Below are 14,973 nucleotides of genomic sequence, written 5' to 3'. Positions count from 1 at the left end.
TTTGGTCCATATTCTTTAAAAACATCTTTATGACAACAGATTTCAGTCAATATGATGTCACACTATCATAATCTAAAAACGTGTCTGGAAAAATAATGAAAAACAGTTGAATATCTTGCCAATGGGGCAACAGAGGACAATCGACCTCGAAAGTTTCAGGTACTAAGTGGCAAGCTTTGGAGTATAACACAAAATCTTGTCTTAATTTTGTACTTATCAGCCTAATAATTTAAAGAACTATATATCAGAAAATCATTTCTTAAGCGGTACCCTCGTCAAATCAGTAGAAATGCTTTAAATTGAATGAATTCTTACATTGTTTACTTTTTTTTTCATTTCTCTCCGCTTCGTTAGTACCCAATTTACGGTAGCGATGATACACAGTGGTAATATATTGTAGTGATACAAATCAGTATACTCTGGTTTGTTGTTATATTCTTGTTGTTACACTCTTCTGTAATAATTCTATTTTTCTAATAGATTGGATTTGAGTATGCATTCATATTTTCCCACAAAACGTTCTTGTGATATTCTTCCGCATGGTAATTTGCACTCGATAATGTCAGCGTATTTATACTATCGGTAACCAGTCAAAAACGAAAGTCAAATCTCTATGGCAACATGCAATACATCGGAATGACCTGACGGTCATCGCGATGTAAAAATCATCATTCAAAGGCTAAAAGGAGCAAATTGACTATTTTCTTTCATGTTGATTTTTATTGCTGATCTTATTATGCTGAACATTTTTGCTTTTTTACAATTTCCCTGTATCTATTGTAGTTTAGGCAAAAAATGAGCAAAACTCCATCTTTCACAAGTCATAACTCCTATAAGAGGTCAATTGACGATTTCTTCCATAATAACTTATTTGTAGGCCTTATTTTACTGAACAGTTTTACTTTTCAAAGATTCTCTCTATCTACTAAAAATATCTACAAAAAATACAAAAATGGGTAAAAATCATTATTCAAAGGAAATAAGAGGCATATTGACATTTACTGCAATGTTGACTTAATTGTTGGTCTTATTGTTCTAGTGATTTTTACTGTTTAGAATTTCTCTCTATCTAAAAAGAACCAAAAACTTCCAAATTTTCTAAACATTGACATTCAAGGGGCAAGAACTCCAAAATAAATTGTCTGATTTTTCTGAAATTTCTATAGATTTATCTACTGATAATTTTTAGTCGTTCTTTTTTGAACTAACAGTTTAATTTTTGCTATGACTAATGAACTGTTGACACAGAGATATGTCTCACCTTTGTGTAATTTTGATAATATAATACAAATTTTGATATTAAAAAGGGCAATACTTTAACATGTAAACTATGCAAAACATTCAGTCAATGAACCATGCCTGAAGATGCAGGACTAAATAACCTCCATGAAAAAGAGAAATGCAAATGCTAATACAAGTACAACTACATAACAATATCAACAATAAACCATGAATGAAGATGCAGGACCAAACAACCTCCATGAAAATGAGAAATGTAAATGCTAATACAAATACAACTGCATACCAAATATCATTAACCAACCATAAGTGGTTCCCTATTAACTGACCTAATCACAAACTTTAAAATATAAACTAAGCAAAGGTTTCAAAGTTAATAGACCATGACTGAGGAGTGAGGCAAAATAATCTCAATGGCAAAACAGATGTGCCAATGCTGATAAAACTGCATACCAAATAGCATTGACCTTCCACTAGTGGTTCCCAATTAACTGATCTAATCACAAATTTTAAAATGTAAACTAAGCAAAAGTTACAAAGTCAATAGACCTTTTAATAATTGATTACTTCTCCAACATTTGGTATCTGGTGTAGAGTTGTCCCAGTGGCAATCATACCTCACCTTCTCATTTTTATCTTGACCTGCTGATCATTTTTAGCCTTGTCAGTTTTAGATAGATAGGTTAAAAATAGAGAATGTGTCCCCACGGACACAGATAATGCCCCCGCTTGCATACAACATTATAAAGGGACATAACTCAAGAACAATAAAAGTGACGCTACCCAAATTTGTCCTTGATCTTAGTTTTGTGGTAATAAGCATTGTGTATAGGTTTCATGTTTGGTTGGGGCAAACTTAAGTTACAGAACAGAAACTAAAAATTTTGCAATTTTTCGATGTATAAAGGGCATAACTCAATAATGGTTAAAGTGACACTACCAAAATTCAACTTGATCTGTGTTTTATCAGTGGAAGGCAAAATTCAACATTGTACAAAGCATTGATTGTAGTTGATTCAACTATAATCATGGACAAAGGAAGATAACTCCAATTTTAAAAATTACTTGAACAATGACATCATTGTTATTTTTAGAAAAAAAAATGAAAAATTTAGCATAAAGGGGCATAACTCTAGAACAGTAAAAGTGACACCACCAAAATTCAAACTTGATCTGTGTATTGTGGTAATAAGCATTGTGTATAAATTTCATAACATTTGGTTGAGGCAAACTTAAGTTAGAGAACGAAACCAATTTTGGGACGTACGGACAGACGGACAAGGGTAAAACTTAATGCCCCCTCCACTTCGGTGGGGGCATAAAAATTGCATTATACCCCTATCTTCTACTTTTAGCAACAGCCACCATGTTTGTCGATGAATCAACTCCCTTGATACTTTTTTTTATTTGATTCCCTAACGAACAGTAAGGTAAACTTTGGTTACATTTGGCTCAGTGGTTTCAGAGAAGATTTCTTTTAAAGTTTATGACAACGGACTGACAAGGAGATGGATGCCATTTTATGGCAAAAACTCACATCAAGCTAAAAAAAAAGGTTTGATGAATTATAAAACTACATTTTTAAATTTATTGAACATTTATATAAAAATATCACTAATCATAAAATTTCTTCTAAAAATCTGTCTTTTGGCCATTAGTTGGGCAACACATCTTTGAAGTCCAACACAGTATAAAGAAATAAGCATCGTCTTGTGATGATTCCATATCAACAAGAAAAATCCAATAGCTTTCTTCTGCCTCTTCTCTTTGCAGGAAGGCTTGATTTCCAAACCATGTCATATTTAAAGTGTCAAGAATCTCAATTAAGAAAAATATTATATATGACTATTTGTTTTCATCACAAAATTCCCTGATCATTATTATCATTTTCGTCAATATGTACAGTGACTATCTGATGTCCTGGGATCATAGCTAGTCCTAATATTCTCGGATCTTCTCTGTCATCTACATCTGCAAAACAATGAAGATATTACAGCTGATTCCAAATGACCTCCAAAGTTGTTTTCATTTTTTTCAATCCATGTCTAAAAATTATTCTTTCAAATAGAAACTTGAAATTAAAATGTTTGACAGAAGAATGGATGAATGGAAATAGGTCAGGTGATTCCAAGTTTCTATAATAAGAGTTTTATATTCTCAGATCAATGTAGAATATAAAACCTGTAGAAGAAATATTCTTGCTAATCCACTCTTGATGGTGTTAACTGTGAAAGAGGATATTGCCTGCTCTGCATGGTGATAACTCTTTTTATGTTTACAAAGTTCACATCATATATATATATATTTAGGGAATGTTCTGGACTTTACCAGTGCTAAAAAATAAAATTCCCATAAAATATGTTGAGGTAGGCATGAAAATTTTGGATAAGTAGCTATAGGGAGGCAGGAAAGATAACAAAATTTGTTTTGCCTTACAAATACCCCTTTAACATAAATTACCAGTTGAATAAAAAGAACTAAAATGTTTTTGGTTTCTACCAGGGCTTCCAAAATTATTTTTAGCCAGCCGGACATTTTATATATTATCCCGATTTTAATCCCTTAAGACTAAATAAACAAAAGGCAATTATGGTAATCAGTTGCCGAGTTGGCCCTCCCAATGATTGATATTTAAAAAAAACGATATTAAACTTTCTTTGATTCAAATTCGAAGTTCTGACGTAAACTGTTAAATTGGCAGTGCATCATCCGAAGTGTGCAACATCAGCGTACTTATATCTGCCTTAGACTCTTTATTTGTGCAAAATAACGTTGTCAAAAATTTTACTTTCGTTTTTAAATCTGAAACCAGATGTTATCTTGACAATGGTAAAACATGGACCAGAGACGGATACGTAAATTCCGTGTACGTTTGCAAAGCATGAATGAGTGTAAGTAGCTCATTCTACGTTATTTCTTCAAGAAAATATTCGAAATAAACGTGAGATAAAGGTATCAATGACAATTTAAGCATTTACTAAAGAAATTAGGATGCATAATTAAATTTCACACCTGCGCACATGCACATGCGCACACGTGTACTAGTTCAAACAGAGACATGTCTCTGGTTCAAACAACGTGGTTATGACGATTTTTCATTTTCACCTCTTTAATTTTTTCATCAAATCTTATTTGTAAATGTATTTCTGATAATTTAAATCTTTTTGACTAAATTAATTAGATGCAAACCGGTGAAATGTAAGAAAATAACTTTGAATAGACCGATCAATGTCCGTTTCAAAATAGTTTACCTGTCACCTGAACAGGTAAATTTCAGCTGTTCGACAACTAATTAGCCTTGATTAAAATGAGAAGGTATTAAAGTAGGGGTTGTTTTGATAGTACTTAATGATCATGTCACTTTTATGACTGGAAATGTGTGGCTGTTAAAGGCAAAAGGTTGGGTCAAAAAGATCGCAAATTATGTTAAAATGACCGTCTCTTAAGAAAGCCTTGAAATCTAAAAAGAAGATGACCGTTTCATGCTTTGCCCAGCCGGACTTTTATCGGACATTATACAAATGTCCGGAATATATGACCGTTTTGGAAGCCTTGGTTTCTACCCACCTGGAGACCTCAAATACTCTTCACATGAGCCTAATATAACATTTCTGTCTTTATCTGTACATAAAAATACTCCTAAAACAAAAACAAAAATTCCTTTAAAAACATGCTTCGGTAAATTATAAATAAAACTTTAATATATTTATGCAAACAATATGTGTACTGTATTTATATATTTGAAAAAAAAACAAAAAAACTCTTTGCTCATTATTTTCACAAAGTAACATGTAATTTACACCACTGCAAAATGTCTTTCTCTAAAATTCATTTAAAGTAACATGTAATTTACAGTACTGCAAAATGTTTTTCTCTAAAAATCATTCAAAGTAACATGTACATGTAATTTACACTATCTCAAAATGTCTTTCTCTAAAATTCATTCAAAGTAACATGTAATTTACACTACCGCAAAATGTCTTTCTCTAAAATTCATTCACTGTCCCAAAACCTTATTACCATTAAAGTTTAAAGTTGAATATCAATTTCAACATATTTTGTATACTCAAAGAAATCTATTGTTAACATATACCTAAATAAAAACTAATAAAATTATCACCACGTGTTTTTGCCAAGGGAGCAACTTTTTGAATACTATAAAAAGGATGTAACTTTTGAAAAGAGTAAAAATAGGACAGGTTTTACATTAAAATTACCAATTAAAGTTCTTCCATCTGTCATCTTGATCTTCATACTTTTGTTCAACCATTTCTCTAACTTTATCTTTCCAGCAGACTTCTCACTATCTTCTTCTTTTGCATTTTCCTGCTGAAAAATTAAAAAGTAATGTCACATATTTAGTATTGACTTAAGTTACTTTCTGCATGCAAGACTAAGTCACTTAATTAATGCAGAAAATTATATTTCCTTTTAAAAATATCAAAGGGAGATAATTGTCATAGCTCAATTGAGCAACATGCATATAGATCATGTAGATTGTAGATACAATATAAATGGTAACACTGTGTCCACTACTCTCCCAACATGGTTACATTTTTTTTGCAATACTTGCCATGGAGCAAAACTGAATTCCTAAATTAAATGGAAAATTGCAGTTTATGTCCATGAAACAAATTCCACAGCAAAAACAAATGAATTTCTCCAACATTGAAGTTAAGATAAAGGAGAATTTTTTATAAGGCTTCCTTTATTTTGCCACTACTGGAAAATCGAAAAGTTTTATAAATCTACCAAATTACATGTACATCCTTCATAAAACATTAGCTTGACAGTATTAATACTTTTGAATATATTGTCTCATATCTTTGTAAATTGTATTAAGCTTTTAAACTTGCAAAATCGATCAACATCATGAACATAGTCACATTAGCTTCTTTAACATGTTTAAAGTCACTTTTACAAATGTAAGATCAATCTTGAACTTCACCCAAACAATTATTTTGTTTAATCTAAAAGTGACTCTTCATTGAATTTTGATGTGATCCTAATAAAAAAAAAAACACTGACATAACCATTGTATGTCATTGAATTAACTTAAATATTCTCATCCTGATTGATCATATGCATTAAACATGTTAAATAGGCAAGGAGTGAATGTCTCCTTGTATTAGGCATCCATATGGACCCAAGTTCAAAATAAGAAAAACTTCTACTACAAGGTTTACTACTAACAGTTATTCAGGGAAGTTATCGAAAAGATGGATAGAGTTTGAGTAAGAAGAAAAAGAGATCAACTCCTCTCTTTTTTCAACACTATTTCTTGCCCATGTTTCTCTCGATTTAACTCTCTACAATCATGACAATGCTAAATTTCTTTGGTTGATGTCCATATTTTTTCTATGGTTTGTTTACAGATTTAGGTCATTGTTCCTAACATGGTAATCAATCCAAATAAGGATAACTCCAAACTGAGACAAGTCCACATGAAATAGCAGCATGGACAGAAAAAAGATGTCATGCTTCATTGTAATGCATTTAAAGTCAAACCTGCCAACTTTTACGCTTTATGGGGGGTTTCCCTCTGAGAAGTGTTGACCTGAATTTTATTATTCTTTATTATATTACATGTATTAACTAACATGACTAAATACCTCAGAACAGGCATCCAAATGTGTTAAAAAGGTATTCAAGCACATGCATACTCATTCAAATAATATAGTAGTAGATTAAAAACACTTATTTCAATATAAAAGGAGCATAAGGTCCTCTTGCGCTTCAAATCCCCCAGTGGCGGTGCAAACTTAAATTTTTGCCTCGCTCTGCTCAGCTAAATTTTATTTGAGGTAAAATTATTGAAATATTCTTTATGAAGCTGAGGACAACTCATGCTTTGCAAATTTTAGGGGGGCACGCCCCACCTGAATCCACCCCTGTCCCCCATTGAGATTTTGAAAAGTTGGCAGGTACAAAAAATGTAATTGTAACGTGGAAATGGTGGATATACAATGTAAGTCTACCAAGGATTGATGCAGTGTTTTCAGGTTTTAACTTAATATTGTAATCTTTCTTTCTTGTTAATTTTACAAACTACTTGCATCCATGCAACAGAATTAGGACAACCCCTGCCTAGTGTAAATCAATCAGGGTTGCCAGTACATTCTGTTAAATGGGACTGAGTTGTAACCATTACAGGAACACAACTGAACTGAGGGTGATGTTACGTTACATAATCTATACATGTTCTTTAGAACTTTCTTGTCAATCTCGAAAATGCTAAGAACCAGGGTTTGTTATATTCTGCAGAATTTATCTCTGCTTGTAAACATAGAACTTGACAATACTTTTATTTTAAACAGATTTGTGGTATAAATCATACAAATGAAAAAAGTATTAATAGAAGTAGACTTTCTCCGTGCAATCTAATAATTTTTCATGGGTAAATTTGTAAAATGTGGCGTAATTCGATTAAATATATATTTGGACGAAATTCACCTGCACTTCGCCGGCCATTTTGGGAAATATTGATTTATACAAAACGAAAAATTATTTCTTTGTAAAAATATGACCTCAGTTTCTTAAAAATTTGCAAATTATGATGAGTATTTATAATATTTCATTTAACACGGTTGTATAGTTACAAATAATTCAGTGTAGAGAAATCTTTTACATAAATTAGTTCTTTCGTTTCATAAACGCCATCAAATTAACTTCCGGTTTACTTGTTGACGTTAGCAACCCAGTTCCTGAATCAATTTTGAGGGAAAATGGGACGGCCAAAGTATTTTACACCAAAAGAAGTTGCCGTTCATAATACTGTAGACGATTTATGGGTATCGTTCCTTGGAAAAGTGTACAATCTTACTCCACTTTGCGAAAAATACAAAGGTATTGAAATAAACCAGTTCCAGAGTAAAAAAATGATAATAACACAAATAAAAAAATTGAATCAAGAGCTTTTTACACACCAAAGGAAAATGAAAAATCTTATTTCTCACCACAACCAAAGTTTGTTTGGATTTTAGATATAGTTATCAACAGATCATTCTCACTGTCGATTGCTAGATGTATTTCAATAGAATTCTAGACAGTTCGGTACCCAGACAAATCGGCATCCGGACAAATCGGCACCCGAGTAAGACACTTCGGCACCCAGACAAATCCGCATCTAGACAAATCGGCATCTAACATAGACAAATCGGCACCTTATAAAGATAAAATCAATTATTTTATCCTTGATCAAAATATAGTGAACCAAACATTAAAGTTACCTGGCACTGATATATGTATGTGGGTATGAACTCAATTTACAAGTTTAGTGTTAATATAGCGATTATGTTTGACTGTTTTTACAAATTACCAATTTAATTCCTGCACTATTTATGACATTATTGTCAATATTGTATATGGTATCTTTGAAGAAGTATCTTTTTCTTTTTGTTTTTTTTTATTTGTGAAGACTGTATTGCAGCTTGGTCATTTGGATAGCTGTCTTGTCAACTTATTCTTAGATCTAATTTTGTTGAACATTTTTGTCACTTCAAGTTTCCCTTCATCTATTATACTTTCTTAAAAATAACTTGAAAATTTAATTTAAAAAAAAATGCCTTTCAAGCCAATAACTCCTATAAGGGATAAATTTACAATTTCAGTCAGTTAACTTAGTTAACTTAGTTGTAGATAACTTAGTTAACTTAGTTGTAGATCTCAACTTGCTGTTCAAAATTTCTCTTTATCAGCATTTAAGATAATAATAAAAAAAAAAAAAAAAAAAAAAAAAAAAAACAGAGATATTTCGTAAAATTTATAATTCCAGATGCAATAACTGCAAATAGGGTTGTCCAATTGGTTTGAAAAATTACGTGGCAGATAAATCTTAACATGCTTATCATTTTTATCCTTATAAAAATAAGGAGATGAGGTATGATTGCCAATGAGGCAACTATCCACCAAAGTTCAAATAAAGTGGATGTAAGCAATTATAGGCAAGCCTTCAACAATGTAAATGTATTAGCAGCCATGCTCAGTTAATTGTAGATATTAAATCAGATACCTCGTGTAGGGAGAATGTAGCAATTCACTCTTTCATGGTGCCATCAGTTGTATTATGGAAGGCAACATTTTTTTAAATTTCCGCAACTTTTATTTAAAACGGCCTCTATTACATAACGGAGATTGCAGTAGTTTCGAACTGAAGTCATAAAAAAAATCGGTCTTCACACGCTCTTATTTTTTTAGATTACAATCCCAACTAGTGTTAATCCCGAATAACTGCAACAATTTAGGCCCAATCCTAAATTCCCGGTATGATAATAGAACCTATATACAGTATTTATTGTTAACATGATTTCGTTCAAATAATGCATGAAATATTTGGCACTGGATGTTATTTCTCTTGTTCGTGTGTCTTTAGTGATGCTCGAAACCTAAAATTTATTAGAAACCCGGAAAACCAGTTTTTGATTTGAAGAGCTTTTAAAATATCAGAACTGTTGAAAAAAAGGGAAGTCAATTCTGCTGAAAGCCTGCCTTCGGATTAATATAAAAGGCATCATCGGAGTTTATTAGCAACTCATAATTTACAGAGTAAACGATTAATTATACTGCACTAGAATTATATGTATGTTCGCTCTTAATGAGCATGAAATACTTGCAACTGGACAATAAGCAAATTCAGTCAAAAGTTAATTCATATGTTACATATTAAATTTGCAATTATGATAATCATTAACAACCGGCATTGAACAAACTAATGCTTATAAATTACTACCTCATCAACTGTTTCCCCATCATAGAATTGCCGTAAACGTTATTGATTTTATTTAGGACATACATGTATTGGCGCTAAAAGACGTGAGACGTTATGGCGTTTAACAGTGGACACGTTTTGGCGAATAACAATTATCGGACACGTTTGGGGGTTTTGAAATCGGACACGTTTGGGCCATATTGAATATTACGGACACGTTTGGGGAGAATAGACACGTTTGGGGGAATCGGACACGTTTGGGAGTGTTACATATGTTTCTGGGTTTTTACTCATTATGGCTTGCACGCGCTTTTATGTTTATGGGTTTTAATATTAAAACAATAAAATATAGTTTTCAGGTATTGTGTTGTCTTTACAGATGTAAGAATCAAACGAGAACACAAGCTGAAACACAAGCTATACACTTTTGATTTCTCATTTGTCTCTATTGAGAAATTATCAGATTTATACATAAAATACTGATTAATGCATAACTACAATTAATTATGATTTTATTTTAATTAAATGATGTTTATTCAAACACCGTCATATCTAACAATCAATTATGATTTAATTAAATGATGTTTTACTATTCATACACAATCATTTAGGATTTAATTAAATGATGATTTCAAATTTTGTTATTGTATATTTTATCAACGGATTATAATATTACGGTAACAATTCTTTTATTTTTCCTAATATATATATTTAAAAAAAATGAGGTGCCGAATTGTCTTGGTCCCGAAATGTCCGGCTCCCGAACTGTCCAAAATGGATGCCGAAATGTCTTCGGACTTGGGTGCCGATTTGTCTGGGTGCCGAAATGTCTTGTTACCATTTCAATAATGTAAGTTGTAACCGTATAAATCTGGGTTGTATCAATAATGTATTTGTAAGAATGGTACTCTTCAAAATCAGGGTCATATTGATTCCTTTTGGCACTGCGTTGTTTAACCCCAAGTTTATAAATTAATATGATTTGGTCAAAAATAGGAACGATTTAGTTTTTTCTACATCTATACTATTGATCTGTAGTGGAAATCCATAACATAAATACTGCTTTGCAAATGTCAACCTGCATAAATTACAATTACAATTGCAATTTTGATATGTAAAAGAGAGGCAAAATATACCAAAGAGACATTCAAACTCATAAGTAATAAATGTAAATTTAACCCCATCATGCAATATATGATGACTAGATACAATAACATAACCCAGTGTATGCTAAACTCGTGACAGGATTAAGATTACATATTTATATGATGACCAACTGGTATGTACATGTATGTTTTTGTGGTTAAATGTGAGTTTTATGACTGGATGTATACATTGTAAATATATCTCACTATTGCTGCAGAATCAGGAACAATAGAAAACAAAAAACAAAACTGGCAAAATACAACACAGAAAACAAAAAATTTGGCATCTTGAACCCCATCCGAAATAAGGGGGGATTAAACTTAGGAACACAGGACTGAGGAGGTCATCTTTAGTTTTTCAATCATTCAAAATCAATTCTAACTGAAATCTGTTGGCATATGACATCAGTATAATTTGTATCAATTCATAACTTTGTCCCAGAGTTAAAAAGAATGATTGGTTGCTGTTTGCTATACATCCAGTAGCAAATATTTCATACATATTCAGGATGATGATGATTGTAAAAGACATCTGCTAGCTAATTGTCCTCCTTTTAAACTTAAGTTAAAATGTACTACTGCTTAAGATAAGAATTATAGTATCTATAATTGTACATATGTAACTTGTATTTGTTTGTCTATTTAAAGTAGTAACAGACAGTTGATAGTTTTTCTTTTACAGAAATTTAATGCAGCTAGTACCATATGATATTTTTAACTTTTACAGCAGATTCCATTGAGTGTGTAGCCAAAGGTAATATCTTTGGTTAGCTTGCTTGTTAGCTGAACCGTGAAGTCATTGTTAGGTTAGGTAAACTACCCTACTTTAAGAATAGACTAGTCCGACAGAAAACCAATCGATCTGTCTGTTGGACTATGCTACTTCGAAAGGAGGGTAGTATACTTGACCTAATAATGACTTCACGGTTCAGCTAACAAGCAAGCTAACCAAAGATATTACCTTTGGCTACACACTCAATGGAATCTGCTGTAAAGATCACCATGATCTGTATTAAACCTCTCTTTCTTAAACTGGTCTAAATCTTACATTTTATTTTTTAACAGGAGATGTTTTACTGAAGCCCATTATTCAAGCTGCTGGTGGGGATATATCACATTGGTTTAATCCTAAGACAAAAGATGTAAGTTTCTTTGTTTGTACACTAATATCACTATTGTTCTGTTAATTGTATTGAATACTTGCAATTTTTCAATTCTTGGATTATTTATTCTTTTGATTATATTGACTTTGAATGTAAATAAAGTATAAAATGCGAGGAATTATATTTTTTACTACACATTTGTTTTGATGCAACATCACTGACCACATCTTGACAACCCCTATAAATGTTGAGTGACAATATTGCATAATTTTTTTTAAATGTGAAATATCGGTTTTCAAAAATTTGATATTTCATTGAAACCAATGTATATAAAAATGAGTTGTAGTATGAATTCCAATGAGACAATTATCAATCAGAGTTAAAATGAAGTGATAGTTACAATTATAGCCCACAGTAAGGCCTTCCACAATGAGAAAAACCCATATCGTATAGTCAGCTATAAAAGGCACTGACATGAAAAATGTGAATCAATTCAATGTGAACAATTCAATTGAGAAAATTAACCAATGTATGATTATTTCAGATACGTACACATGTTGATCCACAGACTGGTTGTGAAATACCTTACTGTCCTAATGGCAGATTTGTTCATATACCACCACCTTATCCAGATTCTAATTGGGCCAATGACTTTGGAAGACCTTGGTGGAAAGATGACAGTTATCTAGTAGGAATTCTGTCACAGAAAACTAGAAAAGTTAAAATAATCAACACTCTTACGTCACAGGACCATGTTATTGAGGTAAATATCATTGTTAATTTCAAATTTTTATTTCTATTACAGAAAAAAGGAGGTAAAAAACAATGTATTGTATTTTAGGTACTCATGCTTTTGACTTATCAACTGATCAAAATAGGAGTAACATGATTTGTGTCATTAGTGGAGAAGTATTTTAACTGCAAAACTTTCTGGTGCACCTGAGTTTATCTGTATTTTTTATATGGTTTGTGCAACTTAATTTTCTTATTTTCTTTGTAGTGTTTTGTCTTGATCTGATTTTCTTCAATTTACCCTTCTGGAGAACAAGAGATCACCCCTGTTTTTGTCGGCATTCAGTTTTCTATGAAGTGTTTTGAGAAATTTTTTATCAATTTGCCATTTGTTTATTGACATGGCGTTGTCAGTTTCTCCTCCACTTTCCAGTTATAAATAATTTGTGGCATCTTCAGTCTCTTTTTTTTCTTCATGATATTACATTAATATTTTTTTTCAGGTTTGTTCAGAAGAGATAATGACAGAAATTTTAGAACGGTACCTGAAATACAATGCACATGCTGCAAGTTATACATGGAAATATGACAGTCGAAATCTTGTGATGGGGAGTACGTTAGAAGAAAATGGTATTGAAGATGAAGATGAGGAATTTTATAAACTGAGCATGAATGATGATACATTCTTACAAGCAATCCATTTGTATTTCAATGATGATTTAACCGAAGCATAACTTTGTATACAGAAATCTGTTGAATTATTATACTTTTCATAATGTTCTTGCATTAGGGAAAAACAAAGGCATTCTTTGAAATCTGTGAAATTTTGACACTTTTGGTAAAACTGCCTCTGTGGAGCATATTAGCAATCAGACTGTTATGAAATTTAAAACATTTCAAAATTTATAAAAATGAAAAACTGCTCTTTAACAAAGAAGTGAAGAGAATAACAAGATTTGAGTGCTAATAAATAAGGACTGCCTGTGAATAAGAGAAAAGATTATATGAAGTTTAAAGATTTGTAATATACTTTATTCATGTAAATAAACTATTATTTGTATTTGTTTTAATTAAATTTAAATAAAACAATATCTAGTTTAACAAGTGTGCACATTATCAGAGGTATGCTTTACTGGTCATGATTGAATTTATGTTGCAAGTCTCGTAAAATCAAGGTTTAATAGAAATATCATAAAAACTTAAACATTATCAATGATCAGTGTAAATGAGGTCAAGGTCAGATGAACCCTGCAAGCCAGACATGTATATTTACAATCATTCCAGTTACCAAATTTTGTTGATCTATTGGGATAGTATCTGAGAAACAGACTTTAGCATTGACCAATGAACCATGAAAATGAGGTCAATATCAGATGTACCCTACCTGACAGACATGTACACCTTGCAATCATTCCATACACCAAATATAGTTGACCTTTATATGCTTATATAGTATCTGAGAAACATACTTAAGAAGTTAAGTATGAATATAAACATTGACAAATACAGATCATATTACCCCTTCCAAATAGTCATGTTCCTCTTTGAAGGATTCCATTCAACTAATATTGTAGACCTATTGCTTATATAGTATCCAAGAAACAGGCTTTACCATGAAAACCTTAACATTAACCAATTTAAAAATAAAGTAAAAGTCAGGTGAATTCTTTCTGACAGAAATATAGACCTTGCAAGGATCCCATACACTAAAATACCTGGTAGTTATCCTATTGCTCATGAGAAATTCAAATGACAAAAAACTACAATTTTTATAAGCAGTCACTGAACAATAAAAATTCTTAAGGGTTCCGCGGAACCCAGTGTCTCGCCTACTTTTTCTGTTAATCGCAGGCTCAACAAAAATGAGGAAGTAAATCAATAAAAATATTCCTCTTGATACTATCTTTTGATTGTAAGAAGCTTCTGTCCAAGTTTGGTAAAAATACAGGATAGTTTATGAATCTAATAAATGTTTAATAACTTTAACTGCAAACTGAATGTAATGTTAACTGGAAGAAAACATTTCCTTCTAGATACTAGCTTTTGA

General features: G+C 31.6%; 2 protein-coding genes across 3 annotated transcripts; one reads left to right on the top strand and one right to left on the bottom strand.

Annotated features, from left to right (window-relative positions):
- Positions 1-2,815: 2,815 nt before the first annotated feature.
- LOC127720294 (N-alpha-acetyltransferase 38, NatC auxiliary subunit-like) lies at positions 2,816-7,741 on the bottom strand. Of its 2 annotated transcripts, none has more exons than XM_052226807.1 (4): positions 7,693-7,741; positions 5,457-5,568; positions 4,807-4,878; positions 2,816-3,210 (listed from the first exon to the last, which is right to left on the bottom strand). In XM_052226807.1, exons 1-4 carry the CDS (start codon positions 7,708-7,710, stop codon positions 3,098-3,100), a joined length of 315 nt encoding a protein of 104 aa, XP_052082767.1. In that variant the 5' UTR covers positions 7,711-7,741; the 3' UTR covers positions 2,816-3,097. The 2 variants fall into 2 exon arrangements, with proteins under 2 accessions (XP_052082767.1, XP_052082768.1); XM_052226808.1 differs by having other exon boundaries at positions 5,457-5,565; positions 7,693-7,710.
- A 157-nt stretch (positions 7,742-7,898) lies between these two features.
- LOC127720292 (cytochrome b5 domain-containing protein 1-like) lies at positions 7,899-13,986 on the top strand. The gene is made up of 4 exons (XM_052226806.1): positions 7,899-8,085; positions 12,157-12,233; positions 12,739-12,957; positions 13,430-13,986. The coding sequence occupies exons 1-4, from the start codon at positions 7,965-7,967 to the stop codon at positions 13,658-13,660; spliced, it is 648 nt and encodes a 215-aa protein (XP_052082766.1). The 5' UTR covers positions 7,899-7,964; the 3' UTR covers positions 13,661-13,986.
- Positions 13,987-14,973: the final 987 nt, after the last annotated feature.

The sequence above is a fragment of the Mytilus californianus genome, unplaced genomic scaffold (genome assembly GCF_021869535.1).
Source record: "Mytilus californianus isolate M0D057914Y unplaced genomic scaffold, xbMytCali1.0.p SCAF_11, whole genome shotgun sequence".
NCBI classification, from domain to species: domain Eukaryota; kingdom Metazoa; phylum Mollusca; class Bivalvia; order Mytilida; family Mytilidae; genus Mytilus; species Mytilus californianus.
Note: the sequence above shows the minus strand (reverse complement) of the source record. Positions and strands in the feature narration are given on the sequence as shown.